This window comes from Pan troglodytes, chromosome 5 (genome assembly GCF_028858775.2).
Source record: "Pan troglodytes isolate AG18354 chromosome 5, NHGRI_mPanTro3-v2.0_pri, whole genome shotgun sequence".
NCBI classification, from domain to species: Eukaryota; Metazoa; Chordata; class Mammalia; order Primates; family Hominidae; genus Pan; species Pan troglodytes.
The window spans coordinates 16,844,605-16,872,248 of NC_072403.2; the positions used below are offsets into that span (position 1 = coordinate 16,844,605).

The following is a 27,644-nucleotide window of genomic DNA, read 5'->3' on the forward strand; positions in this document are numbered from 1 at the left end:
GCTTTTGCTTTATTGAGGAAATACCGTATATTCTGGGATGGGGGAGGAAAGGTTGCAGAAGTTTATTTTAAATCATTCCAATCCCAGCAGTTTAATATGAAATTGGATATGTATTCCTATAGGAAAAAATTCTCTAATTAGCTGGAAGCTTTTTAACAAAAGAAAGATACCTAGGCCTGAGGCACATTTACTATAATCAAGAATACTTCTGAGAACTTTCCAAATTCTGTGTCTTCTTTGATAGTTTGTTTTCAGCAGATTCTCAGATTGCAAGATTTTTTTTCCCCCTGTGCTGGGGAGGCTCACTTATCTCTTTTTTTTTTTTTGGAGGTGGGGTCTCGCTCTGTTCCCCAGGCTGGAGAATAGTGGTGTGATCACAGCACTTGCTAAAGTGTTGACCTTCTGGGGTCAAGTGATCCTCATACCTCAGCCTCCCAAGTAGCTGGGACTAGAGGTGTGCACCACCACACCCAGCTAATTTTTATATTTTTTGTAAAGACAAAGTTTAACCATCTTTCCCAGGCTGGTCTTGAACTCCTGGCCTCAAGTGATCCACCCGTCTCGGCCTCTCAAAGTGCTGGGATTACAGGCATAAGCCACTGTGCCTGGCCTCATTTATCTCTTAAATGTTCCTCACTAGTCCCTTTATATGAATTTCTGACACGGATCCTGGCTGGGACTCTTATTTTGTGCTGATCTCTGAGCGCTTACTTATGACAGCTCTGTAGTAGTATGGCACCATCCTGAAGTGTTCTGGTGGGAGGCCTCAGAGCCAGGCCTCATTGAAATGGAATGGAATGGGAAAAGATCTTTAAGATTATTTTGTTGTAATGAGAAAATTGTCTTGTGCAATTTTATTGAATAGGCAGCATTTAGTCTTATGTAGTTACATTAGTGTCCTCCTGTGTACCTAGTTTCCTGGTTTGAAAGAACAACAGGAATTCTGACCTCGGAAGGCCTAGCCTCAGACGCATCGCTGATTTGTGTTATAGAAGATTTCTTTGACACTGCATTGGTAAGGATGGGATGGATGCTTCACTGAGCAGATGCCGTTGGTAATTGGCAGGAATCTTCAAGTTATTTATAAAACATGGTTTTCTATAATATGTAAGTTTTGTTAAAAGACTTACATGGCTGGGCGCGATGGCTCACGCCTGTAATCCCAGCACTTTGGGAGGCCGAGGTGAGTGGATCACCTGAGGTCAGGAGTTCGAGACCAGCCTGGCCAACATGGTGAAACCCATCTCTACTAAAATACAGAAATTTGCCGGGCATGGTGGTGGGCGCCTGTAATTTCAGCTACTTGGGAGGCTGAGGCAGGAGAATTGCTTGAACCTGGGAGGCAGAGCTTATATAGTGAGCCGAGACCGCGCGATTGTACTTCAGCCTGGGAAACAAGAGTGAAACTCTGTCTCAAAACAAAAGACTCTCATGTTTTATTATTAGAATATTATTAGTATGTGACATAGTAAGAAACATATATAACCGATGTTCAAAATGAGAGATGATTTATTATCATACAAATATATTAGTCACCTGATTGAGAGTGATATGCACATTTTAAGGAAGTGATTAAGGCCCAGACAGGCTTTCTCTAAAATGCTTTTCTTCTGTAAAGTCAATGCCTGCCTGTTAGAGAAAGTTAACACTAATACATTCGCGTTACGGTTTATCATGCTGGTTTAAAATAATATGAGCTTTACTTTTTCTTTCTTTTTGTTAGATTATTTCCAGGAGTAGTAGTGAAGGTAAGTATATTATTGGCCACTAATTGGCTATTAATTTTTCATTAATAGAATATTCTGGCACAGAGAAAAGAAAAATGATATGTAAAAGTAAAGTGAGTTTAAACATTTTATTTGGATTTATTGACCACCTTATGGTCATCATAGTGTCATTTGGAAATGCATTTCATTGTAGAAAAAAGTCTTGTATTTGTCTGAGAAACATTTTTATTTCGCTGCTCCTGACATATGGCTAGCTCTGTTCAGGTAATGGAAAGTCACTTTTGTCATTCAAATATGCAAAAATTTAGCTACTACTGATTTAACTTGGAGCTGATTCAGATACCTTTCCCTGTCTTTCAAGAGTGTAAAAGGTAAAATTTTAGAAACTTTGGAGGATAGATTGATTTCGTTCCATTTAGCTCAAATTAAAGGTAATTATGCTGGGTGTGGTGGCTCACGCCTGTATTCCCAGCACTTTCAGAGGCTGAGGAGGGAGAATTGATTGCATGCAGAAGTTTGACACCAGCCTGGGCAACATAGTGAGACCCCCATCTCTAGAAGAAATAAAAAATTATTGGGGTGTGGTGGCCTGCACCTGTAGTCCCAGCTACTTGGGAGGGTGAGGTGGGAGGATCACTTGAGCCCCAGAGTTTGAGGCTGCAGTGAGTCATGATCGTGCCACTCCACTCCAGCCTGGGTGACAGCGTGATCCTGTCTCAAAAAAAAGTAATTTGACATTTGAATTATGATACCATGGATTCAAAGATGCACTTAAATATTTAAACATTTTGGAAATTGGAGCCATCTTGATATGTCATTTTTCTATGTTACATGTTTTTAGTTTTCTTCTGAAAGGCTGTCATTAATTGACACTACATTCTGCAATGGATGGTATCTGGTAGTTGAGGAAATTCAGTACCAGAAGCTTAAGCATGCCCTGTGCTTGGCTGACTTTAAAACTTGGTTGACTTGGTTGGTCCTCATAATTCAAGTCAGTGGTTCCAAACATTTTCAAGTCAAAGTTTTATGATCATCACAATGACAGTTGCTGTCTTTAAAACTGGTTGATAAAATGCACAGTGGTAAACGACTTTGATTTTTGTAACATTTTAAAATAAACTTGCTTTGCATTAATCCCAACAATATGTGTATACTGCATATTTGAAAAACAGTGCAGATGTGAGCTATATATTCACTCTACGGTCATTGCTTGGTGCATTTATGGATTCACATAATGCTATAATGACTTTCATTGCCCCCGGTAGAGGAAACACTGTTCTAGATGACTGTGTTAGTCCAATTAGGCTGCCATGACAAAATGCCATCAATTGGGAGGCTAAGCCAACAGACATTTATCTCTGGAGGCTGGGAGTAAGAGATTAGGGTACCAGCATGGTTGGATTCTGGTGATGGCCTCTTTCTGGCTTCTTGCTGTATGCCTACATGGTGGGCAGAGACCTGGCTTCTTGCTGTGTGGTTACAAAGTGGACAGAGAGCAAGAGCCAGAGCTCTTTCTTTTTCTTTTCTTTTCTTTTTTTTTTTTTTGTGACAGAGTCTCACACTGTTGGCTCAGACTGGAGTGCAGTGGCACGTTCTCAGCTCACTGCAAGCTCTGCCTCCCGGGTTCAAGCAATTCTCCTGCCTCAGCCTCCTGGGTAGCTAGCATTACAAGCGTGTGCCACCACGCCTGGCTAATTTTTGTATTTTTAGTAGAGATGGAGTTTCACTATTTTGGCCAGGCTGGTTTTGAACTCCTGACCCCAGGTGATCCACCCACCTCGGCCTCCCAAAGTGCTGGGATTACAGGCATAAGCCATCGCGCCTGGACCGAGCCAGAGCTCTTATAAGGGCACTCATCCCATCATGAGGATCCCACACTCGTGACCTCATCTGAACTTCCCTTACCAAAGGCTGCATCTCGAATACCATCACACTGAGGGTTAAGGCTCCAACATATGAATTTCGGTGGGGACACAGTCCCATCTATAGCAACGACAGATTGTGCTTGGAGCCCACTCTGGTCACCTTAGCGGGGCTGGCCTCTCTGAAGTGACAGGTTTTCACATGTGGCCTTTGACAGTTGTCTTGTGCGAGCTTTATGCCCAGGCTCTGCAGAGCTACTGTCTAATCCCTCTCTCCGAAGTAGAAAGATGTTTTCACTGAATTTCTTCTCACCTCCTTCTGCAATTGACACAATTAATGACTCCTTCCTTTTTGTTCTGAAACTTATGTCTTCTTATTTATTTTTATGATTCTTTTGTTTGTGTTCTGCTATATGGATTATGACTTTCTTTCACAGTTTATCCCTCTCTAGTGATTTGAATGGCTTATGTCCTACCTTTATTTTACCGGTAGTTACCCTTAATTTAATTACTAACATCAAAAAATGATGGTACCTTATTTCTTCTTCTTTGTATATGACAACAAGTTTAATGTGTTAAAGAAATGTAAGAGTATTAGGCTGTGAGAGGGACATGGTCAGAGCTTTTCATCGTTTGAAGATGTCTTTCTGGCTTTTATACAATATTACTCTCACTTCGCAGTCTGTGCCCCTTACAATCCTGTTGCTTTATCTTCTGATATTAAGGGTTGAAAGCATGTTTATTTTACATGGTTGTTGGTAACTTATTTTGAATCCACATCTTACTTTAGCTCAGGAAAATTTGTTCTTTGATACTTTTATTACAGCAGAGTTTCTCAATTTTGGCAATATAGATATTTTGAACTGGGTAATTCTTTGTCGTGGGTGCTATCCTGCGCATCAGAGGATGTTTGGCGGCATCCTTGGCCTCTACCCTCTAGATGCCAACAGCATCCATCCCCACGTCATGACAACCAAAAACATCTCCAGACATTGCTAAGTGTCCCCTGTGGGGCAAAATCATCTCTAGTCAACAACTGCTGAGGTAGAGTGCTTTGGGTGTATTTAACAGAGTATCTAGTTCAAATAGGCTTAAATGATAAGGACAACTTACTGGCTCAAGGGACTGAAAAGTCTAGAGGTGGGCAGTTTGGAAATAGCGTGGCTCCACCCCATTTCTCTGCAGCCCGAAATTTCAGTTCTGCCTTTCTCAGAGTCTAGTCTTTGCTCTCAAGGTGGTTTCCTTGTTGGTTGCAACCAGAACTTTGTGCTTCCTGGTTCACATCTGGGGAGAAAGTTTCACTTTCCTCAACCAGCAAATGAAAGCCCTAGCTTTGCTCTGATTGGATGCCCTGCCCTCCAGATGAACCAGTCACTATGAAAGGATAAATGGGCCACCTCTGCCTAGTTTAAGCCAGTCCGGATTTACCCCTGGAACTGATCGGTCTCACCCAAATAGCATAATTGCTCCGTAACAGAGGAGTGGGGAAGGATGGTGGGGAGGCCACCAAAAAGTCCATTACAGTTACTTTCTGTTCCCTCTTTGTAAGATTATCTGTCGCATCTTTGTTTTTATCTTCATATGCATCTTTTCCTCGCTCACTTTCCCCCCTGCATTTTGACAGCAGTTCTCAAGTTCTTCTTAGAAGAAGAATTACCTGGCTTGAAATATCAATATTGCCAAAGTTGAAAAAGTCTGCTGTAATAAAAGTATCAGAGAATTAATTTTCCTGAGCTAAAGTAAGATTTGGTTTCAAAAAAGTCACCAAGAACCATGTAAAATAAACGCGTGTATGCATGTGTGCACGTGCTCACAACCCTTAATACCAGAAGACAATGCAACAGGATTGTAAGGGGCACAGCCTGCAAAGTGAGTTATATTGTAGAAAAGCCAGAACGACATCCTTAGTGAAAAGCTCTGACCGTGTGTAGGAGTCATTTTCTTACTCTTTCAAACATAAATTTGATTATTTGAAATTATACTTTCAGGGAAAATTCAGATGTTGGATTCCTTCCTACTTAGCTTAGGATTCCTGGTGACAGAAAAGACTGTAAATCATTTGCTTCAACAGGAGGTGAGTTGCAAGTAACAAAACAGATAACAGCAGCTCCAGAAACCTAAGAGAAGATCGTACATAGGTCTCTGTTTTGTTTCTTCTCCATGAATGTCTTCTCAATTCCAAAAAGGGCTTGAAGACTTTTAACTGCATTTTGCACGCTGTCCCTCGGGAAGAGAGAAAAAAATTCCCTTTGTCAGAAGGCATGTGTCATCTTATGTAAGTGACTTTGTATAAGTTACGTGCTGTAGTAAGGGTAAAATCTCTCATGATTGTATGACTTCAGTCTATGTTCTACTTAGACCTGATTATGTCCTTTCTCGGGTAAATGCTTTGTGCACCTATTATGTGTCAGGCACTATGCTAGGTGATAAAGACGGGCTGAGGTAAAAAGAAGACATTGTGCCCAGGCGCCGTGGCTCACGCCTGTAATCCCAGCACTTTGGGAGGCCGAGGCGGGTGGATCACAAGGTCAGGAGATCGAGACCATCCTGGCTAACACAGTGAAACCCTGTCTCCACTAAAAATACAAAAAATTAGCCGGGTGTGGTGGTGGGCACCTGTAGTCCGAGCTACTCAGGAGGCTGAGGCAGGAGAATGGCGTGAACCTGGGAGGTGGAGCTTGCAGTGAGCCGAGATTGTGCCACTGTGCTCCAGCCTGAGGGTGACAGAGTGAGACTCTGTCTCAAAATAATAATAATAAAAAAAGAAACTCTATCTCTACTAAAAATACAAAAAATTAGCTGGGCATGGTGGCACACACCTATAGTCCCACCTATTCAGGAGGTTGAGGCAGGAGAATCGCTTGAACCCAGGAGGCGGAGGTTGCAGTGAGCCGAGATTGCACCACTACACTCCAGCCTGGGTGATAGAGTGAGACTCTGTCTCAAAAAAATAAAAATAAATAAAAAAGACATTCGTAGATTTTTCCTTTTTAATAATTATAAATTTTTTTTTTCTTTTTGCTTCAACGTTGTGAGGCAAAATGTTTTCTCAGGCTATATTTTTTCATTGTGAATGTGAACTAAATTAGTGACTCATGGGAGAATAAGAGTACAGACCGTAGAGCCTGCGTGGCTTCAAATCCTAGTTTTGCCACTTTTGCCAGTTGTCTATGAGCACAGCTCTAACTTCATCACACCTCAGTTTGTTTGCCTGTAAAATGGAGTCAAAGTAATACTACTTGATAGTTATTGTAAAGGTTAAATCAAGCAATCCATGTTAAGTGATTAGCACATTATCTGCTAAAGAGGAAGTGCCCCAAGGTTTCCAGTAGCTACACTAACGGGGCATGGAATTTTGATTGCTTTTCAAGTGATGGATTTTTTGTTTGTTGGTGACCCAAAGTCATTGTTGCGTAATTCTTGGGACATGAGATTTGGAGGTAAGGTTGTAATGTGTGACCATAGAAACAACAAAACCAGCACCGTGTTTTGAAGTTGGAACCTGAACCCGCGACTGCGCTAACAACCAGCCAGCGCAGAGGACATCATTGTGGCACAATATTTGCGTGGTGTGTGGCCACACTGTAGGGCCTGAAATGGGTGATTTGTGAGCATGAAACTCACTGCTGTCGTGTTTGTCCATTTAGTCTTTGCAGGATTTAGTTTTTACACAGAATTTTTCCTAAACAAATTTTTATTTAATACGTTAGTGAAATCACTACTCTTAGTGGTGTATTTAGATTTGGAGAGCAGCTGATCTCATGTTTTCTCCTAAGTTTTCAAACTAATCTTTGAACACACTACCTTATTGTCTGTGTGTTCTAGAAAGTCTGGAATGTTCTGGACTTCAAAGGTAAAACCTGCAAGTATAAAATTAAGCAGAATTAATTTCGCTCAGTGGTACTGTTTCCTGGTTTCTATTTAATAGTAACAAGTCGAGCTGCTTCTTACAAGAGACTGAACTATCACAAGGTTTCTCAACAAATCTGTTCTTTAAAATGGGAGCTAGTTCAGGCATTAAAAGATCGACTCGGCCGGGCATGGTGGCTTACACCTGTAATCCCAGCACTTTGGGAGGCTGAGGTGGGTGGATCACTTGAGGTCAGGAGTTCGAGACCAGCCTGACCAACATGGTGAAGCCCCGTCTCTATTAAAAATACAAAACATTAGCTGGGTGTGGCGGGCACCTGTAATCCCAGCTACTTGGGAGGCTGAGGCAGGAGAATTGCTTGACCCTGGGAGGCAGAGTGCATTGCAGTGAGTCGAGATCGTGCCACTGCACTCCAGCCTGGGTGACAGAGCCAGACTCGGTCTCAAAAAAAAAAAAAAGAAGATCATCGACTCACACTTGTTAGCATTTATTTGAAATTCTGAGTGAATATACAATTCAAGAGTCTGCATTAGTTACAATAATGTAATAATTCTATTACATCTCTAAATTATTATTATTATTACCATTTTTTTTTGAGTCGGAGTTTCACTCTTGTTGCCCAGGCTGGAGTGCAATGGCACACTCTCGGCTCACTGCAACCTCCGCCTCCCGGGTTCAAGAGATTCTCCTGCCTCAGCCTCCCGAGTAGCTGGGAATACAGGCATGTGCTGCCACACCTGGCTAGTTTTGTGTTTTTAGTAGAGATGGGGTTTCTCCATGTTGGTCAGGCTGGTGTCGAACTCTGAACCTCAGGTGATCTGCCTGTCTCGGCCTCCCAGACTGCTGGGATTACAGGCGTTTTTAAAATCAGATCAAGCAGCTCATAGGAAAGAATCACTGTCGTATCATTTCCTGCAGGTATCAAACTGTGTAAAAGGACATACGCCCTCACAGGTTGGTGCGGTGATTATAAAACTCCAGAATTAATCTGATGAACCCTTAGAGATCATCAAATTGGATTCACTTTACAAGAGGGAAAACAGAACCTCAGTGTGTATATAGTAGTTCTAGCATCTTAAAAAATAACATCTAGATCATTAATATATAAACTTGAGAAGGTTTTTCCATAAATATGTGTTGGCATTAAGGAAATTTTGATGCTGAATTTGAAATAGTTTCAGAAACATATACTTTGGTTTTAAAGTTTAATGCTAGTGTAGTAAAGTTTTACCTCTTGATGTTCACTTCAGTTAAATGTGATTTATCTAAATGTTTCAGGAAAGACCTTGCAAGGACACTCTTGACTGTGGGTGGTAAGAAATTTCAGAATTTTCAGTATTAGAATATTAAATATTGGACACTGGGGGTTTTATGAGCATCTTGGGACTATGGGGAATAAATTATGGTTAAATTGAAGATAGGGATTAGGGTTTTATTTTAAATTTATTTTGAGAGATTTTAGCATGCTGGAAACTGGAAAGAATAATTCGTGAGTACTCATTTACTCACCAGCCAGCTTTGTCAAAATTTAGCATTTTACCACATTAGCTTCAAGTCTGTTTTTAAAGAAAAAAAAAACAGTGTCGTGGATAAAGTCCCCTGTGTCCATGTTCCTCATCCCATTTCCCTCTCCTTGACTCAGATTTGTTTTTCGTTCCCAAGCATATTTTTCTACTTTTACTCTGTACATCCCTAAACAACATGCATTATCATTTTGCAGATTTTAAAAGCATTCTATAAATGCCATTCCTTTTTACCCTTAGAATTGTTTGAAATTTAAAGATGTTGCTACACATAGTTTTAGTTTATTTGCTGTGAAATACTACAAGTTATTTTGGGATTTTATTTTGTAGTAGAAACTTTTTTTTTTGTGATGGAGTTTTGCTCTTGTTGGCCAGGCTGGAGTGCAATGGCGCGATCTCGGCTCACTGCAACCTCCACCTCCCGTTTTCAAGTGATTCTCCTGCTTCAGCCTCCCAAGTAGCTGGGATTACAGGCATGCACCGCCACACCTGGCTAATTTTTGTATTTTTAGTAGAGACGGGGATTTCACCATGTTGGCCAGGCTGGTCTCGAACTCCTGACCTCAGGTGATCCTCCTGCCTCGGCCTCCCAAAGTGCTGGGATTACAGGCATGAGCCACCACGCCTGGCCAGTAGAAACATTTTTAAGGCTGTCTGATGATTTGCTTTGAATGAGTATTTTAATATATTTAAAATATAACACCCATAAATATTATTTATTTAAAAATTGTTATATGCCAACCTCTTGTTTAGATTTTTATTGTATTTCTTAAATACTGAATTTAAATGATTTTGGCTAGGCATGGTGGCTCATGCCTACAATTCCGGCACTTTGGGAGGCCGAGGTGGGCAGATTGCTTGAACCCAGAAGTTCAAGACCAGCCTGGCCAACATGGAAAAACCTTATCTCTACTAAAAACATCAAGATTAGGTAGGCGTGATGACACATGCCTGTAATCCCAGCTTCTTGGGAGGCTGAGGCAGGAGAATCACTTGAACCCAGGAGGCGAAGGTTGCAGTGAGTCGAGATTGGGCCACTGCACTCCAGCCACTGCTGTACTCCAGGGTGACAGAGTGAGACAATCTCAAAAAAAAAAAAAGAATTTAAATGATTCTAATTATTCCAGGATGCATTTTGCTGTGGTAACTTTTTAAGACACAATGCTAGGCTTCTCAGATGGAGTTTCTTAGAGCAAGTGCTAACTCTGGAACTCATTTTTTCTTTTGCTTTGTGCCCAGAATTATCTGTGTCTACTATGTTTTTAATCTCTAGATTATGACCAGCAGGTTGCTATTTCTGAAGCGCTGTGTAGACTGACGATTAAAAAATCAAGGGATGAACTTGTCCATAAATGGTTTGATGATGAAGTCATTGCTGAAGCTTTCAAAGAAATTAAGGATCGAGAATTTGAGACGGTGAGATTCCTGGCCATGCGAATTTCTTATTAGCCAATATTTATTAAGCATCCTCTGAGAACTTTCCTGTGCATTGGGCTTACGGGAGGATTTTTTTGCTTAAGTGTGATTACACTGCCATTCTTTAACTTGTTTCTCACTTAGGAGAAACAATTTGAAGGTAATATGAACAGAATATTTGTGAGCTAGATATAGGGATACAGATAGGTTTTTTTTTTTTTTTTTTTTCAGATGGAGTCTCACTCTTGCCCAGGCTGGAGTCTAGTGGCGCAATCTCAGCTCACTACAACCTCTGCCACCTGGGTTCAAGTGATTCTCCTGCCTCAGCATCCCAAGCAGCTGGGATTACAGGCGCCTGCCACCATGCCTGGCTAATTTTTTATTTTTAGTAGAGACCGGGTTTAGCCATGTTGGCCAGTCTTATCTCGAACTCCTGACCTCAGGTGATCCACCCACCTTGGCCTCCCAAAGTGCTGGAATTATAGGCATGAGCCACCATGTCCGTCTAGGACTTCTTTATAGGAGACAGAACTAGGTGAATTTGATGGATCCAGTTAAAAAAAAAGTCTTGGAAGGGTGAGCAATTTTCAGTGAACCTTGAATGGTAGGAAGAATTGAAGAAGAAATCAGAGCATTTTTGCCTTGCAGAAGGCAGCTGCTGTGATGGCAGGAGGCTGAAATGGACATGGCCTGGCAGAGGAGTATTATGGGGTGGTTGTGTTCTGAGCCATCTGGCCTGTACAATTTGGAGAAACAATACTTTTTTTTTTCTTCTCTGCAAGCTGGGCTTCCTGTGATTGTGTCCTCAAGCTGCACAAAAATAGCGTATGGCTTTGCTGTGTATTCACCTTCATCTTAAAATAGCTAAAACATTTTCCCTCTTCTTTTAAAAAGTTTTTAAAATGAGGGTTAGACTCTTGTAGGAAAAGGTAAAATTCTTAATAACAGTACTCATGTTGACAAACCTTTCTCGTCAAAATTCCTATGTAATCAAGACTCTTATTAAATATGGACCTTTATATTTCCTCAGACTCTGAGCCTACTGTCATATACTGCATAAAGTAATTCTTTAGCCAGGATTCAGTATAATCTCAGTGGAAAGACGATGAGCTTTGGGGCTATCCCAAACTGGGTTGAACCTAGAGTTTGAGCCCCACCTCTCCAATTTATGGGATGTATGCATTTTGGCAAGGTAGTTGACTTGTGAAGCCTGAGTGACCTCATCTGTAAAATGGGACTAAAGCCCACCTCAAAGTCTTGAGAACTCAGTGAGAGAAACTGAAAGGTCCAGGGCTGTTGTAGGCGCTCACGTGTTAATTTCCTTTCTGCTCTTGGTCATTTCTCATTTGCAGGAAAATTTGATGAAAATAGAGAAATGTAATTATCTTGTTTCCAAAATCATTTCCTTCCCCAGAGCTATCAACTTCTCAATTGAATTTTTTTTTGTTTTTTGTTTTTTTTTGAGATAGAGTTTCTTTCGGTCTTGTTGGTCAGACTGGAGTGCAGTGGCATGATCTCGGCTCACTGCAACCCCCGCCTCCTGGGTTCAAGCAATTCTCCTGCCTTATCCTCCCGAGTAGCTGGGATTACAGGCGTGTGCCACCACTCCCGGCCAATTTTGTATTTTTAGTAGAGACGGGGTTTCTCCATGTTGGTCAGGCTGGTCTCCAATTCCCAACCTCAGGTGATCTGCCCGCCTCGGCCTCCCAAAGTGCTGGGATTACAGGCGAGAGCCACCACGTCCGGCCTGAATTGCTTTTTTGCATGAAAGGCTTACGCTGCTGATGTCTATTTACTCCTGAATGGCAGATCAGGAGCATAAGGAGTGTTGACTACAATAGTCAATTCTTGCTAACAAAAGGGAACAAAAACTTGGATCTATGTCTCTTTGTTTTTAGAATGTTGGGGGGCAACAAATTTCTTCCTGAGAGCTGTTGGTTAGCAGAACTCTAATAATAGTCTTTGTTCTTAGAACATATGCTAGGAGAAGACAGTGAGATAGAGAACTCCCAAAAAGGAAAGTTGGCCGTAGATAATACACCCAGATCACAGTTAATAAATTTTGTAGGTTTGTGATTGGTTAGTGCTGTGCAGGTGTTAGGGAGGTGGATGCCCAATGGGTCGGTCAAATATTGTAACCTAGGTCATCAGTAAGATGTATTTATCTTGCTTACACTTCTGACCCAGTGAAACATAACCAGGCATTTAACTTTTGGAGACCTAAGTATTCCTCAGCTGAAAATCTAATGGCTGCAGGGAGCAAAGGTTCCTTCTGGAAACATGATCCTGGAGCCTCCTCTTTGTGGCACGAAGTATTGTTAACATATAATAACAAATCCTTGTAAAGCCTCATTGATGTTACTGCATCCTGGTCATTTAGAAGCAAACACTGGCCTCTATATGCTAAGGTAGTATTAACTAAGACATCTTGATTTTTTTTTAATAAAAGTTTATATCATTTGCTTTGAAGGACAGTAGACGTTTTCTCAATCACCTAAACAACAGACTTGGTGACCAAAGAAGGTAAGTTGTGTCTCTGAGCATTATTGACTAGTTGTATTCTGAAAATGTCTAATATTTTAAAAGAACAGTTTAGGGTCTGTTTCATTTTAGGAGAGAATATTGGGTACATCATTTACAGAGTATACTGAGTTGTCCATTGAGTGGAAACCTGAGAAGATCAGACCCTTTCTGCCTAGTGGCTTGTTGGAGTGTGTTTAAAAATTACCTCTATCAGTTTTATTATATTTGTGACTTGGAGTATTTTAAAATAATACATTCTTTAAAGAGTTCATAGACTTTATGAAGAACAATTTCCTGACTTGAGGTTGCTGGAGGTAGTTGTATCGTGAACAGTTAAGTCCTTGGTCAGACAATATTTGCTAAATTCACTCCTTTTGTTTGGGAATCTGGCTGAGTAACTGGGTTGAGATACAGTACTAGTAAACCTGGCTTACTGACTGCCAGATGGAGATTTGAAATCTACCCATAGTAGGTCTCCATTTGCAGGCTTGAAACCCCCTATTGTACTCTGTATGAGGAGACTTAATGGCATACTCTAGTTATAAGTGCTTGCTGCGGAACGTCTGTAGATGTGTTTAAGATTCATTCATGTTTTATTTTTTTAATTGTGAGGTATTTTGCAGGGTGTATTCATTTCCGTGTATTGCTGCTTTTGCTGATGAGCATGAGGTATGTTCATCCCTCCTGGAGGTCCTGAGGGTGGTGTGCAGTGAAACCAGGAGTTAGGTTTATGTGGTTAGATCAAACTTTTGCTCTCATAACTCAAAAGGGCTTTTTAAAAAAGGATGCCAACGTCTTCTAATGACCTCAGTTCTCAAACCGATCATACCATACCCTAACCAGAATGCATTACCAGTAAGTTTAAGGGCTCTACTGTTACTACTGGAAAAAGGAATTTTAGGGTCTGTACTGTGTACATGAGCACAGTTACAGGAAGCTTGCCTCATTTTACCCTATTCATGGGTAACATAATTCATGCCTAGACTGGGGTAAAAAGGATGATTTCCTTGCTTCTTTCCTTCCGGTTTATGCCCTGTCCTCTTATTCTCAACAATTGGGGCCACTGTCCTTTCTCTCTCTCTCATTCTACCTTGCACTTTATAGTCCAAGGTTGACCAGTTTCTTCCCCACCCCACATTTGGTTTCTAGAGGAACAAGGTCCCTCATATAAAAGGGCCCTAACCTACAGCATCTCAGTTTCAGGCTAAAATATTTAGAGGTCTTGGAAGCTTGACTTTGTTTGAGTGTCCTGAACCCTGTCTTCAGAATGTCCTCATTCATGATTTCTTTGTTTTGGGTTCAGAGTCCCCTTCTTGGCCTCTCAGAGCTAAACTTTCAACTCATGGCTACACTACACATTCCTTCTCTCTAGAACTGAGTCTGGTAGGCTGATTCTTGTGTCTCAATTCTGTGTATTTTCCCTTTGGTTGTCTGAAGATTCTGCTCTCTGTTTGGTTTTTCTTCTTTCTATGACATCCAAATTTCCATTCACTTCCATCAGGGCCCTTACCCTGACCCTTACATTGGCTTCCAGGAACATGTATTGTGGGTGAAAGCCCTCATTCACCTCTGTAGCTATTAAAAGGTAGACATGTATGATACAAAGGAAAGATGTCCAAGAAACACAACTTATTGGAAAGTTGGATTGTAGAATAGTAAGTCTAGTGTTTTATCTGTTGTTGGGGAATAAAAGCTTTCTATATACTTTTTTTTTTTTTTTGAGACGGAGTCTCACTCTGTTGCCCAGGCTGGAGTGCCATCATGTGATCTCGGATCACTGCCAACTCCGCCTCCCGGGTTCACGCCATTCTCCTGCCTCAGCCTCCCGAGTATACTTGTTGATATATGTCTAGAAAACATCTGGGAGGAAACAAAGGCATTGTTAATGGTGCCTATGGAAAGGTACTTATGAAAAACTGAGGGGCAGAGAAGATGTTTACTGTTTCTATAAACACCATACTGTTAGAATCTTTTTTCCCCTGTTTTAACTATAAGCATCTATTTATTTTAGAATAATTAAAATGAAGGAAATTTTAAGTCTTCAAGTCTTAGCTGTACTCTAATGGTTGGAAGATAGATGGCAAATCACTCATGTTTGGTTACAGTATCTCCTTCTCCAGAAGTTTCCATCCATATGCAGTGTGGCTTGTTACTGATTCAACATAGAACTGTTTTCTCCGTGATTTTCATTAGAAAAAAAATTGTGTGGATAGAATCATGTGACACATTTAAATATCTATCAAATATGCTAAGGATAGTGGGATTTTTGGAGGGGTGAGGAGGAAATGGCTGAGTTCTATAAAATTGAGATCCTTCTGTTTTGCACAAAAGAGTCAGTCAATAGAGGCCCTATAATGCTAGGATAATGCTGTTCCAGGAAGAGCACAAATTCTATTTTCAAGGGAATAATGTTTATCTGACTCTATAGCATGATTTTTATGTGTATAAGTCATGCTGAAATGATCTCTTACAGATGAGAAAACCAGCGGATGAAAAATTAGAGAAATTTTGGATCGACTTCAACCTAGGAAGTCAGAGTGTCACTTTTTATATAGACAATGCTGAGGTAATGATGTTCGATTCTTGGTTAGAACTAAGCCTTTAGAGATCTTTTTTAGGTAAGTATGTGTTTTGCACTCATGAATTTCACTTATTTATTTTCCCAAGAATACTCTATGGGACTCAGTGACACTTCCGAAGGAAGCGGTGATGAATTTCAGCATAACAGGTAATATGATACATTTAAACAACCCACGTCCAGTTCCAAATATTATTTCTGTTGTATATGCAGTGTGTATTTATTTAATTCTAGGGCATATTTTGACCATGCCTTGAGGTAGGAAGGCTGTATGGTATGATGGAAGGTGTGCTGTCACAGGTTTGTGACTTCTATGCTTTGTGACCTTGGGATTAAATTATTTGTCTAGTTTTTTCATTTTAAAAATGTTTATAGATCCTCACAAAAGTAGAACTACCATATGATCCAGCAATCAATTAACAATGCTTTTCCCCAAAGTGCTGCTTTGGTTTGAAAGAGTCTGATGGGGAGAGGAGAACATGTCATCCTAGTTCCTCTCTTGATAAACCTAGAAAATCAGGTAGTAAACTGTGGTTAGTAAGGAAGACATCTAGCAAGAAAGGACATGGCTGTCAGGAAATGAAGGTGCCTGCCCCCTCTATGGAGACGGATTGCCAGGCTTTCTTGTAACTAGTAGTTAGGATCAAGGGCTTTGCAGATCAGAGATTTTGATTTGCATTCCCCTGATCATTAGTGATGTTGAGCATTTTTTTGTGTTTTCTGGCCATTTGTATATCTTTTGAGAATTGTCTATTCATGTCCTTACCCCACTTTTGGATGGGATTTTTTTTTTTTCTTGCTGAATTATTTGAGTTCGTTGTAAATTCTGGATATTAGTCCTTTGTCAGATGTATAGATTGTGAAGGTTTTCTCCACTCTGTGGGTTGTCTGTTTACTCTGCTGACTGTTCCTTTTGCCATGCAAAAGATCTTTAGTTTAATTAAGTCCCAGCTATTTATCTTTGTTTTTATTGCATTTGCTTTTGGTTTTTTGGTCATGAAATCCTTGCCTAAGCCAATGTCTAGAAGGGTTTTTCCAATGTTATCTTCTAGAATTTTTTTTTTTTTGAAGTGGAGTTTTGCTCTTGTTGCCCAGGCTGGAGTGCAATGGCGCAATCTTGGCTCACCACAAACTCTGCCTCCCAGGTTCAAGCAATTCTTGTGCTTTGGCCTCCCGAGTTGCTGGGATGACAGGCATGTGCCACCATGCCTGGCTAATTTTTTGTATTTTTAATAGAGATGGGGTTTCTCCCTGTTGGTCAGGCTGGTCTTGAACTCCTGATTTCAGGTGATCCGTCCACCTTGGCCTCCCAAAGTGCTGGGATTACATGTGTGAGCCACCGTGCCCATTCTTCAAGAATTTTTATAGTTTCAGGTCTTAGATTTAAGTCCTTCATCCGTCTTGAGTTGATTTTTGTATAAGGAGAGGGAGGAGGATCCAGTTTCATTCTCCTACATGTGGCTTGCTAATTATCTCAGCACCATTTGTTGAAAAGGATATCCTTTCCCTACTTTATGTTTTTGTTTGCTGTATGTATTTGGGTTTATTTCTGGGTTCTCTATTCTGTTCCATTGGTCTATGTGCCTATTTTTATACCAGTACCATGCTGTTTTCATGACTATGGCCTTGTAGTATAGTTTGAAGTCCGGTAATTTGATGCCTCCAGATTTGTTCTTTTTGCTTAGTCTTGCTTTGGCTATGTAGGCTCTTTTTGGTTCCATACAAATTTTTGGATTGTTTTTTCTAATTCTGTGAAGAATGATGGTGATATTTTACTGGGAATTGTATTGAATGTGTAGATTGCTTTTGGCAGTATGATCATTTTCACAATATTGATTTTACCCATCCATGAGCATGGGATGTGTTTCCATTTGTTTGTGTTGTCTATGATTTCTTTCAGCAGTGTTTTGTAGTTTTCCTTGTAGAGATCTTTCACCTCCTTGGTTAGGTATATCCCTAAGTTTTTTTTTGTTTTGTTTTTTTTTTTTTTGGAGATGGAGTCTTACTCTGTCACCCAGGCTGGAGTGAGTACAGTGGTGTGATCTCAACTCACTGCAACCTCTGCCTCCTGGGTTCAAGTGATTCTCCTGCCTCAGCCTCCTGAGTAGCTGGGATTACAGGTGCCCACCACCACACCCAGCTAATTTTGTATTTTTAGTAGAGACTGGGTTTCACCATGTTAGCCAGGCGGATCATGAACTCCTGACCTCAGGTGATCCGCCCAACTCAGCCTCCCAAAGTGCTGGGATTACAGGCGTGAACCACCGCACCTGGCCCATCCCTAAGTTATTTTATTTTATTTTTTGCATCTATGGTAAAAGGGGTTGAGTTCTTGATTTGATTCTCAGCTTGGTTGCTGTTGGTGTATAGAAGAGCTACCGATTTGTGTACATTAATTTTATATCTGGAAACTTTGCTGAATTCTTTTATCAGTTCAAGGAGCTTTCTGGAGGAATCTTTAGAGTTTTCTAGGTATACAATCATTATCATCAGCAAACAGAGACAGTTTGACTTCCTCTTTACCAATTTGGATGCCCTTTATTTCTGTCTCTTGTCTGATTGCTCTGGCTAGGACTTCCGATACCATGTTGAAGAGGAGTGGTGAGAGTGGGCATCCTTGTCCTGTTCCAGTTCTCAGATGGAATGCTTTCAACTCTTCCCCATTCGGTATTATGTTGGCTATGGGTTTGTCATAGATGGCTTTTATTACATTGAGGTATGTCCCTTGTATGCCGATTTTGCTGAGAGTTTTAATCATAAAGGGATGCTGGATTTTGTCGAATGCTTTTTCTGCATCTATGCAGATGATCATGTGATTTTTGTTTTTAATTCTGTTTTTGTGGTGTATCACATTTATTGACTTGTGCATATTAAACCATTCCTGCATCCCTGGTATGAAACCCACCTGATGATGGTGGATTATCTTTTTGATATGTCGTTGGATTCGGTTAGCTAGTATTTGTTAAGAATTTTAGCATCTATGTTCATCAGGGATATTGGTCTGTAGTTTTCTTTTTTGGTAATGTCCCTTCCTGCTTTTGGTATTAGGGTGATACTGGCTTCATAGAATGATTTAGGGAGGGTTCCCTCTTTCTCTATCTTGTGGAATAATGTCAGTAGGATTGGCACCAATTCTTCTCTGACTGTCTGGTAGAATTCTGCTGTGAATCTGTCTGGTCCTGGGCTTTTTGGTGTTGGTAATTTTTAAATTACAATTTCAATCTCACTGCTTGTTATTGGTCTATTCAGGGTATCTGATTCTTCCTGATTTAAGCTAGAAGGGTTGTATCTTTCCAGAAATTTATCCATCTCTTCTAGGTTTTCTAGTTTATGTGTGTAATGGTGTTCATAGAAGCCTTAAATGATCTTTTGTATTTCGGTGGTGTCAGTTGTAATATCTCCTGTTTCATTTCTTACTGAGTTTATTTGGATTTTCTCTCTTCTTTTCTTGGTTAGTCTTACTCATGGTCTATCAGTTTTATTTATCTTTTCAAAGAACCAGCTTTTTGTTTCATTTATCTTTTGTATTGTTTTGTTTCAATTTCATCTAGTTCTGGTCTGATGTTGGTTATTTCTTTTCTTCTACGGGGTTTGAGTTTGGTTTGTTCTTATTTCTCTAGTTCCTTGAGGTGTGACCTTAGATTGTCTGTTTGTGCTCTTTCAGACTTTTTGATGTAGGTGTTTAGGGCTGTGAACTTTCCTCTTAGCATTGCCTTTGCTGTATCTCAGAGGTTTTGATAGGTTGTGTCACTGTTGTCACTCAGTTCAAAGAATTTTTAAATTTCCATCTTGATTTCATTTTTGACCCAATGATCATTCAGTAGCAGGTTATTTAATTTCCATGTATTTGCATGGTTTTGAAGGTTCCTTTTGGAGTTGATTTCCAGTTTTATTCCACTGTGGTCTGAGAGAGTGCTTGATATAATTTCAACTTTCTAGCCGAGGCGTGGTGGCTCACGCCTGTAATCCCAGCACTTTGGGAGGCCAGGGTGGGCAGATCACCTGAGGTCAGGAGTTCAAGACCAGCCTGGTCAACATGGTGAAACCCTGACTCTACTAAAAATACAAAAAAATTAGCCGGGCATGGTGGCGCATGCCTGTAATGCCAGCTACTTGGGAGGCTGAGGCAGGAAAATCGCTTGAACCTGGGAGGTGGAGGTTGCAGTAAACCAAGATTGCACTACTGCACTCCAGCCTGGGTGACAGAGCAAGACTCCATTTCAAAAAATAAAATAATCATAATAATAATTTCAGTTTTCTTAAATTTATTGAGGCTCATTTTGTGGTCTTCTCATATGGTCTATCTTGGAGAAAGTTCCAGGCACCTGTTGAATAGAACGTATATTCTGCGGTTGTTGGATGGAATGTTCTGTATGTATCTGTTAAGTTCATTTGTTCCAGGGTGTAGTTTAAATCCATTGTTTCTTTGTTGACTTTCTGTCTTGATGACCTGTTTAGTGCTGTCAGTGGAGTATTGAAGTCCCCCACGATTATCGTGTTGCTGTCTATCTCATTTCTTAAGTCTATTAGTAATTGTTTTATAAATTTTGGAACTCCAGTGTTAGGTGCATATATGTTTAGGACTGTGATATTTTTCTGTTGGACAAGGCCTTTTATCATTATATAACGTCCCTCTTTGTCTTTTTTAACTGCTGTTTCTTTAAAGTTTGTTTTGTCTGATATGAGAATAACTACTCCTGCTCGCTTTTGGTGTCCTTTTGCATGAAATGTCTTTTTCCACTCCTTTACCTTCAGTTTATATGAGTCCTTATGTGTTAGGTGAGTCTCTTGAAGACAGCAGATGGTTGGTGAATTCTTATTCATTCTGCAATTCTGTATCTCTTAAGTGGAGCATTTAGGCCATTTACATTCAATGTTAGTATTGAGATGTGAGGTACCATTCCATTCATCATGCTACTTCTTGCTTATATGCTTTGGTTTTTGTTTGTAATATTGTATTTTTGTTTTATAGGTCCTGTGTGATTTATGCCTTAAAGAGGTTCTGTTTTGATGTGTTTCCAGGATTCAAGATTTAGAGCTCCTTTTAGCGGTTCTTGTAGTGGTGGCTTGGTAGTGGCAAATTCTCTCAGCATTTATTTGTCTGAAAAAGGCTGTATCTTTCCTTCATATGTGAAGCTTATTTTCGCTGGATACTAAATTCTTGGCTGATAATTGTTTTGTTTGAGGAGGCAGAAGATAGGGCCCCAATCCCTTCTAGCTTGTAGGATTTCTGCTGAGAAATCTGCTGTTAATCTGATAGGTTTCCTTTATAGGTTACCTGGTGCTTTTGTCTCACTGCTCTCAAGATTCTTTCCTTTGTTGGGAGGTTGAGGCTGGAGAGTGGTGTGAACCCAGGAGGAGGAGTTTGCAGTGAGCCAAGATCGCACCACCTTACTCCAGCCTGGACAACACAGCGAGACTCCATCTCAAAAAAAAAAAAAAAAAGAAAAGGAAAGAAAACCTGATGACAGTGTGGCTCGCCAATGATCTTTTTGCGATGAGTTTCCCGAGTGTTCTTTGTGCTTCTTGTATTTGGATGTCTTGGTCTCTAGCAAAGCTGGGGAAGTTTTCCTTGATTATTCCCCCAAATATATTTTCCAAACTTTCGTATTTCTCTTCTTTCTCGGGAGTGCCAATTATTCTCACATTTGGTCGTTTAACATCATCCCAGACTTCTTGGAGACTTTGTTCGTATTTTCTTATTCTTTTTTCTTTGTCTTTGTTGTATTGGGTGAATTCGAAGACCTTGTCTTCGGGCTCTGACTTTTTTTTTCTTTTCTTTTTTTGAGACAGAGTCTCGCTCTGTTGCCAGGCTGGAGTGCAATGGTGTGATCTCAGCTCACTGCAACCTCCGCCTCCTGGGTTCAAGTGATTCTCATGCCTCAGCCTCCCGAGTAGCTGGGATTACAGGCACGTGCCACCATACCCAGCTAATTTTTGTATTTTTAGTAGAGACGGGTTTCACCATGTTGGCCAGGATGGTCTCAATCTCCTGACCTCGTGATCCGCCCACCTTGGCCTCCCAAAGTGCTGGGATTACAGGCGTGAGCTACCATGCCCGGCTGACTTTCTTTCTTCTACTTGTTCGATTCTATTGCTGAGACTTTCCAGAGCATTTTGCATTTCTGTAAGTTGTCCATTGTTTCCTGAAATTTTGATTGTTTTTTATTTATGCCATCTATTTCATTGAATAGTTCTCCTTTCACTTCTTGTATGATTTTTTTATTTCCTTACATTGGGCTTCACCTTTCTCTGGTGCCTCCCTGATTAGCTTAATAACTAACCTCCTGAATTCTTTTTCAGGTACATCAGGGATTTCTTCTTGGTTTGGATCCATTGCTGGTGAGCTAGTATGATTTTTGGAGGGTGTTAAAGAACCTTATTTTGTCATAGTACTAGAGTTGGTTTTCTGGTTCTTTCTCATTTGGGTAGGCTCTGTCAGAGGGAAGGTCTGGGGCTGAAGGCTGTTGTTCAGATTCTTTTGTCCCGTGGGGTGTGCCCTTGATGTAGTACTCTCCCTCTTTTCCTATGGTTGTGGCTTCCTGAGAGCCGAGCCGTAGAGATTATTATCTCTCTTCAGGATCTAGCCACCCAGCAAGTCTACTAGGCTCCGGGCTGGTACTGGGGGTTGTCTGCACAGAGTCCTGTGATGTGAACTGTCTATGGGTCTCTCAGCCATGGATACCGGCACCTGTTCTGATGGAGGTGGCAGTGGGGTGAAATGGACTCTGTGATGGTTCTTAACTTTGGTAGTTTAATGCTCTGTTTTTGTGCTGGTTGGCCTTCTGCCGGTAGGTGGTGATTTCCAGAGAGCATCAGCTATGGTAGTGTGGGGAGGAACAGGTGGTGGGTGGGGCCCTAGAACTCCCAAGAGTATATTCCCTTAGTCTTCAGTTACCAGGATAGGTAGGGAAGGATCATTGGGTGGGGGCAGGATTAGAAGTGTCTGAACTCAGACTCTCCTTGGGTGGGTCTTGCTGCGGCTGCTGTGGGGATACGGGTGAGGTTCCCAGGTCAATGGAGTTATGTTCCTAGGAGGATTATGGCTGTCTCTGCTGAGTCATGCAGGTTGTCAGGGAAATGGGGAAAAGTCAGCAGTCACAGGCCTCACCCAGCTCCCATGCAATCCAAAGGGCCGGTCTCACTCCCATGGTACCCCCCACCCTCAAAACCACCAAGTCTGTTTGCAGGCAATGGGTGAGCAAGAAAGCAGGGGATTTTAAAGGGAACTTGGCATGAATGGCATGTAAGGGAGAGAGTGAGGAAGTGTGGGGTCTTCATGACTTGCTTTGATGGCTTATCCATCAGGTGGTCTGGCTGGTGCCATCGTGGGCAGAACTAGGTTGTACATTGACTGTTGTCTCAAGGCAATCTCCTGGTGGGGAGAATCTCAGGGGGTGCCTGGTTTGGTTCAACGTTTGTTCCTTAGAATTTCTTTTTGTTTTGTTTGGTTTGGTTTTGTTTTGTTTTGAGACTTTCACTGTGTCACCCAGGCTGGAGTGCAGTGGCGTGATCTTGGCTCACTGCAACCTCTGCCTCCTGTGTTCAAACGATTCTCCTGCCTCAGCCTCCTGAGTAGCTGGGATTACAGGCCCATACCACCATACCCAGCTAATTTTTGTATTTTAGTAGAGATGGGGTTTTGCCATGTTGGCCAGGCTGGTCTCGAACTCCTGACCTCAAGTGATCCAACAGCCTCGCCCTCCCAAAGTGCTGAGATTACAGGCGTGAGACACCGTGCCTGGCCTCCTTAGAATTTCTAAGCAAACATATAGTTAGATGAGCTTGCAGCACAGAGAGTGCCTCATGGGAAGAAGGTAAATGTTATAATTTTCTTCAACTTTTATTTTAAGTTCATGGGTACATGTGCAGGATGTACAGGTTTGTTACATAGGTAAACCTACACAGGTTTGTTACAGGTTTGTTACAGGTTTGTTACAGGTTTGTTACATAGGTAACTTTTAAGTTAATGGGTACATGTGCGGGATGTACAGGTTTGTTACATACTCTCTGCAGCACAGAGAGTGCCTCATGGAAAGAAGGTAAATGTTATAATTGCGTTCCTTTTTTTTTTTTCTTCAACTTTTAAGTTCATGGGTACATGTGCAGGATGTACAGGTTTGTTATGTAGGTGCAGGATGTACAGGTTTGTTACATAGGTACATGTGCAGGATGTACAGGTTTGTTACATGTGCCATAGTGGGTTGCTGCACAGACCATCCCATCACCTAAGTGTTAAGCCCAGCATCCATTAGTTGTTCTTCCTGATGTTCTCCCCCAACATACCCAGGCCCCAGTATGTGTTCCCCGCAATGTGTCCATGTGTTCTCATCATTCAGCTCCCACTTATAAGTGAGAACATGCGGTGTTTGGTTTTCTGTTCCTGTGTTAGTTTGCTATGGATGATGGCTTCGAGCTCCATCCATGTCCCTGCAAAGGACGTGATCTCATTTTTTTTTATGGCTGCATAGTATTCCAAGGTGTGTATGTACCACATTTTCTTTATCCAGTCTATCATTGATGGGCATTTAGATTGATTCCATGTCTTTGCTATTGTGAATAGTGCTGCAATGAACATAGGTGTGCATGTATTTTTATAATAGAATGATTTATATTCCTTTAGGCATATACCCAGTAATGGGATTGCTGGGTCAAATGGTATTTCTTTCTCTAGGTCTTTGAGGAATCACCACACTGCCTTCCACAGTGGTTGAACTAATTTACGCTCCCACCAACAGTGTAAAGTGTTCCTTTTTCTCTGCAACCTTGCCAGCATCTGTTGTTTGACTTTTTAATAATAGCCATTCTGACTGGCTTGAGATGATATCTCATTGTGGTTTTGATTTGCATTTCTCTGATGATCAGTGATGTTGAGTTTTTTTTCATATGTTTGTTGGCTGCATGAATATCTTCTTTTGAGAAGTGTCTGTTTATGTCCTTTGACCACCTTTTTTTTTTTTTTGAGACGGAGTCTCACTCTGTCGCCCAGGCTGAAGTGCAGTGGCACGATCTTGGCTCACTGCAAGCTCCGCCTCCTGGGTTCACGCCATTCTTCTGCCTCAGCCTCCCGAGTAGCTGGAACTACAGGAGCCTGCCACCACACCTGGCTAATTTTTTGTATGTTTTAGTAAAGACGGGGTTTCACCGTGTTAGCCAGGATGGTCTCGATCTCCTGACCTCGTGATCTGCCCGCCTCGGCCTCCCAAAGTGCTGGATTACAGGCGTGAGCCAAAATGCCTGGCCGACCACTTTTTAATGTTTTTTGTTTGTTTGTTTGTTTGTTTTTCATAATTGCATTCCTAAAGAGCTAAGTAAGAGGTGGGGGAAAAGGAAAAAGGTAAAAATAATTCATTATTTTCTTTAAGAATGTGGGTGCTCAGTTAACAGCTTTCAGGAGTCAACTTGCCAAAGTTAATATTTTGTAACTTCATGAATAGATCACATTTCTGTGGTTCATGGTTTTTAATTTACAAAGTGCCTCACAATTTCTACAGGAAGTAGGTATTACTCTTTCCATTCTTATAGCCAAAGAAACTGATGATTGTCTAGTAAATTCTGTAAGTAAGACTTTTGTTCTGTATCATAGCCCTCCTGGTTATGGAGTTGGCAGTGTAGTATGTTGGAAGCTTGATGTAGCCCTCATGGTATTTCTTCTGACCCTTATATATGTTTGCATTGATCCCACGGCCCAGTTAGCTAGTTACTTTTTTTTTTTTTTTTGAGACGAAGTCTCACTCTGTCGTCCAGGCTGGAGTGCAGTGGTGCAATCTCAGCTCACTGCAAGCTCCTCCTCCTGGGTTCATGCCATTCTTCTGCCTCAACATCCCGAGTAGCTGGGACTACAGGTGCCCGCCACCATGCCGGGCTAACAATTAGCTAGTTACTTTTTAAGATATTTAAGATTACTTTTGTTGCATGGTTTTATAGACTTTCCCTGGAGTGATGAGTAAAATGTCCGGTAAGATTAGTATTTTGGGGAGATCATGGAGGCTTACTCTAGACCAGCACTGTCCTATAGAAATATGAGGTGAGCCAGATACTTAATTTAAAATTTTCTAGTAGTCACATTAAAGAAAAAAGTAGATTAATTTGAGTAGATTAAAAAAGTAGATTAAGTAGATTAATTTTATTAATATATTTTATTTAACCCAGAATATTATATGCTGGAATAATAATATCCAGAATATTATATCCTGAAATAATAATATCCAGAATATTATTTTAACATGTAATCAATATTTTAAAATTATTAATGATACATTTTACATTCTTCTTTTGTGTACTGAGTCTTCATAATCCGATGTGTATTTGATGCTTACAGAGCATCTCAGTTAGTAACTAGGCATGCTTTAAGTACTCTGATGAGTTGGACCTCACAGATTTAGACTCATGTATGTTTCACTCTTTTTTTTTCCCTTCTTTCCCTTCTCATTAATTTGTGGCCATTAGCTTTGCCTGTTCTTTCCTGGACTTTGCTGCCTTTTCTATTCTGCTTCTTCCGACTTACCTTGTACTTAATGTGGTGTATTCTTGGACTCTTTGTGAATTTGGTCTAAGCTATTTTCTCTTCTAAGCCCGATTACAATTTGTCGGGAAAGGGCCGGTGACCTGGGAGGAGCCTGCAAGGAGGCTATTGTCTGAAACACACTTTTTTTTTTTTTTTTTTTTTTTTTTGAGATGGAGCCTCGCTCTGTCACCCAGGCTGGAGTACAGTGGCATGATCTCGGCTCATTGCAACCTCCGCTTAGCGGGTTCAAGCGATTCTCCTGCCTCAGCCTCCTGAGTAGCTGGGATTACAGGGGTGCACCACCATGCCCAGCTAATTTTTGTATTTTCAGTAGAGATAGGGTTTCAGTGTGTTGGTCAGGCTGGTTTTGAACTCCTGACTTCGTGATGCATCCGCCTCGGCCTCCCAAAGTGCTGGGAGATGCAGACTTCTTTTTTTTTCTTTTTCTTTTTTTCTTTTTTTTTGAGACGGAGTCTCGCCGTCTCCTCCAGGCTGGACTGCAGTGGCACGATCTCGGCTCACTGCAAGCTCCGCCTCCTGGGTTCACGCCATTCTCCTGCCTCAGCCTCCCGAATAGGTGGGACTAGAAGCACCCACCACCACGCCCAGCTAATTTTTTGTATTTTTAGCAGAGACAGGGTTTCACTGTGTTAGCCAGGATGGTCTCCATCTCCTGACCTCATGATCCACCTGCCTCGGCCTCCCAAAGTGCTGGGATTACAGGCGTGAGCCACCACGCCTGGCCTACAGAATTTTTTCTAAGGTGTTTCTGTCTCTTCTTCAAGTGGAGTCCATTGAAATGGTGGTAGATTATTCCATTTTGCACATTGGGGACAGTGAGTTTTATTTTCAATTTTAGAAATAAGTAGAATTTCAGAGAGAGAGAGAGTGAATATTGTGCATAGTATATTTGGGAATAAAATACCTGTTGCAGATGATAGCCTTGTATAAACAAAATGCTCTTAAAAAAACTGAATTGCAGAAGACAAAACGATCTTCATTTCTTTGCTGCTAAGGTAAGTTACTTCCAATGTTTGCAAGATCAACCACTTAATTGTGTTGTATGTGTATATGTGTAAATACACGTGCATCTAAAGGACAATTTCAAAGTAATGTTATTTAATATGATTTCTTTTCAACTTCTTACCACAGAAAAATCTGGACAAATACCCTAGCATAGTTATTTAAAATGATAAAATTTTAAAATAAAACATTGAAGTATGTTGCTATGCATTGATATTCCATATTTTCTCTTAGAAACGGAGAAGATAAAGATATTTATCATTTACCTGAAGAAGCCCGTGATTATCAGCTACAAAGAAGTCATGAAAATAGAAATCCATTTTGATTTGCAGTTCAACATATCACAAGTTTCCATTCAAGCTTTAGGAGAAGACAAACAGGTGGTAGGTTTCATTCTTTTGGATTATTTAAAAATGTTTTAGTATGTTTCATGTCTATTAAATGTCCTTGTTGGGTTTTGATGTGAATATTTGATAAAGCAGAAAACCTGGTCTTTCGAATGCCATGTAAAAAAGAGTTGAGAGTTCTGGATTTAAATCCCAGTTTTCCCTTTTGATGGGTCATTGTCTTGAGGTAGGATAGAAAGCCTCTTTGTTCCTTGAAATGCTTTACTC

General features: G+C 40.8%; 1 protein-coding gene across 1 annotated transcript in view; it reads left to right on the forward strand.

Annotated features, from left to right (window-relative positions):
- Positions 1-27,644, forward strand: part of SYCP2L (synaptonemal complex protein 2 like) — an 87,394-nt gene that overhangs the window by 10,367 nt on the left and 49,383 nt on the right. Inside the window, exons 5-15 of the mRNA XM_054685588.2 lie at positions 915-1,015; positions 1,724-1,748; positions 5,578-5,663; positions 5,776-5,864; positions 8,739-8,773; positions 10,257-10,399; positions 12,870-12,922; positions 13,546-13,591; positions 15,396-15,488; positions 15,590-15,650; positions 27,265-27,413. Of these exons, the coding sequence (XP_054541563.1) occupies positions 915-1,015; positions 1,724-1,748; positions 5,578-5,663; positions 5,776-5,864; positions 8,739-8,773; positions 10,257-10,399; positions 12,870-12,922; positions 13,546-13,591; positions 15,396-15,488; positions 15,590-15,650; positions 27,265-27,413 (881 nt within the window). The remainder of the gene's footprint in view (positions 1-914; positions 1,016-1,723; positions 1,749-5,577; positions 5,664-5,775; positions 5,865-8,738; positions 8,774-10,256; positions 10,400-12,869; positions 12,923-13,545; positions 13,592-15,395; positions 15,489-15,589; positions 15,651-27,264; positions 27,414-27,644) is intronic.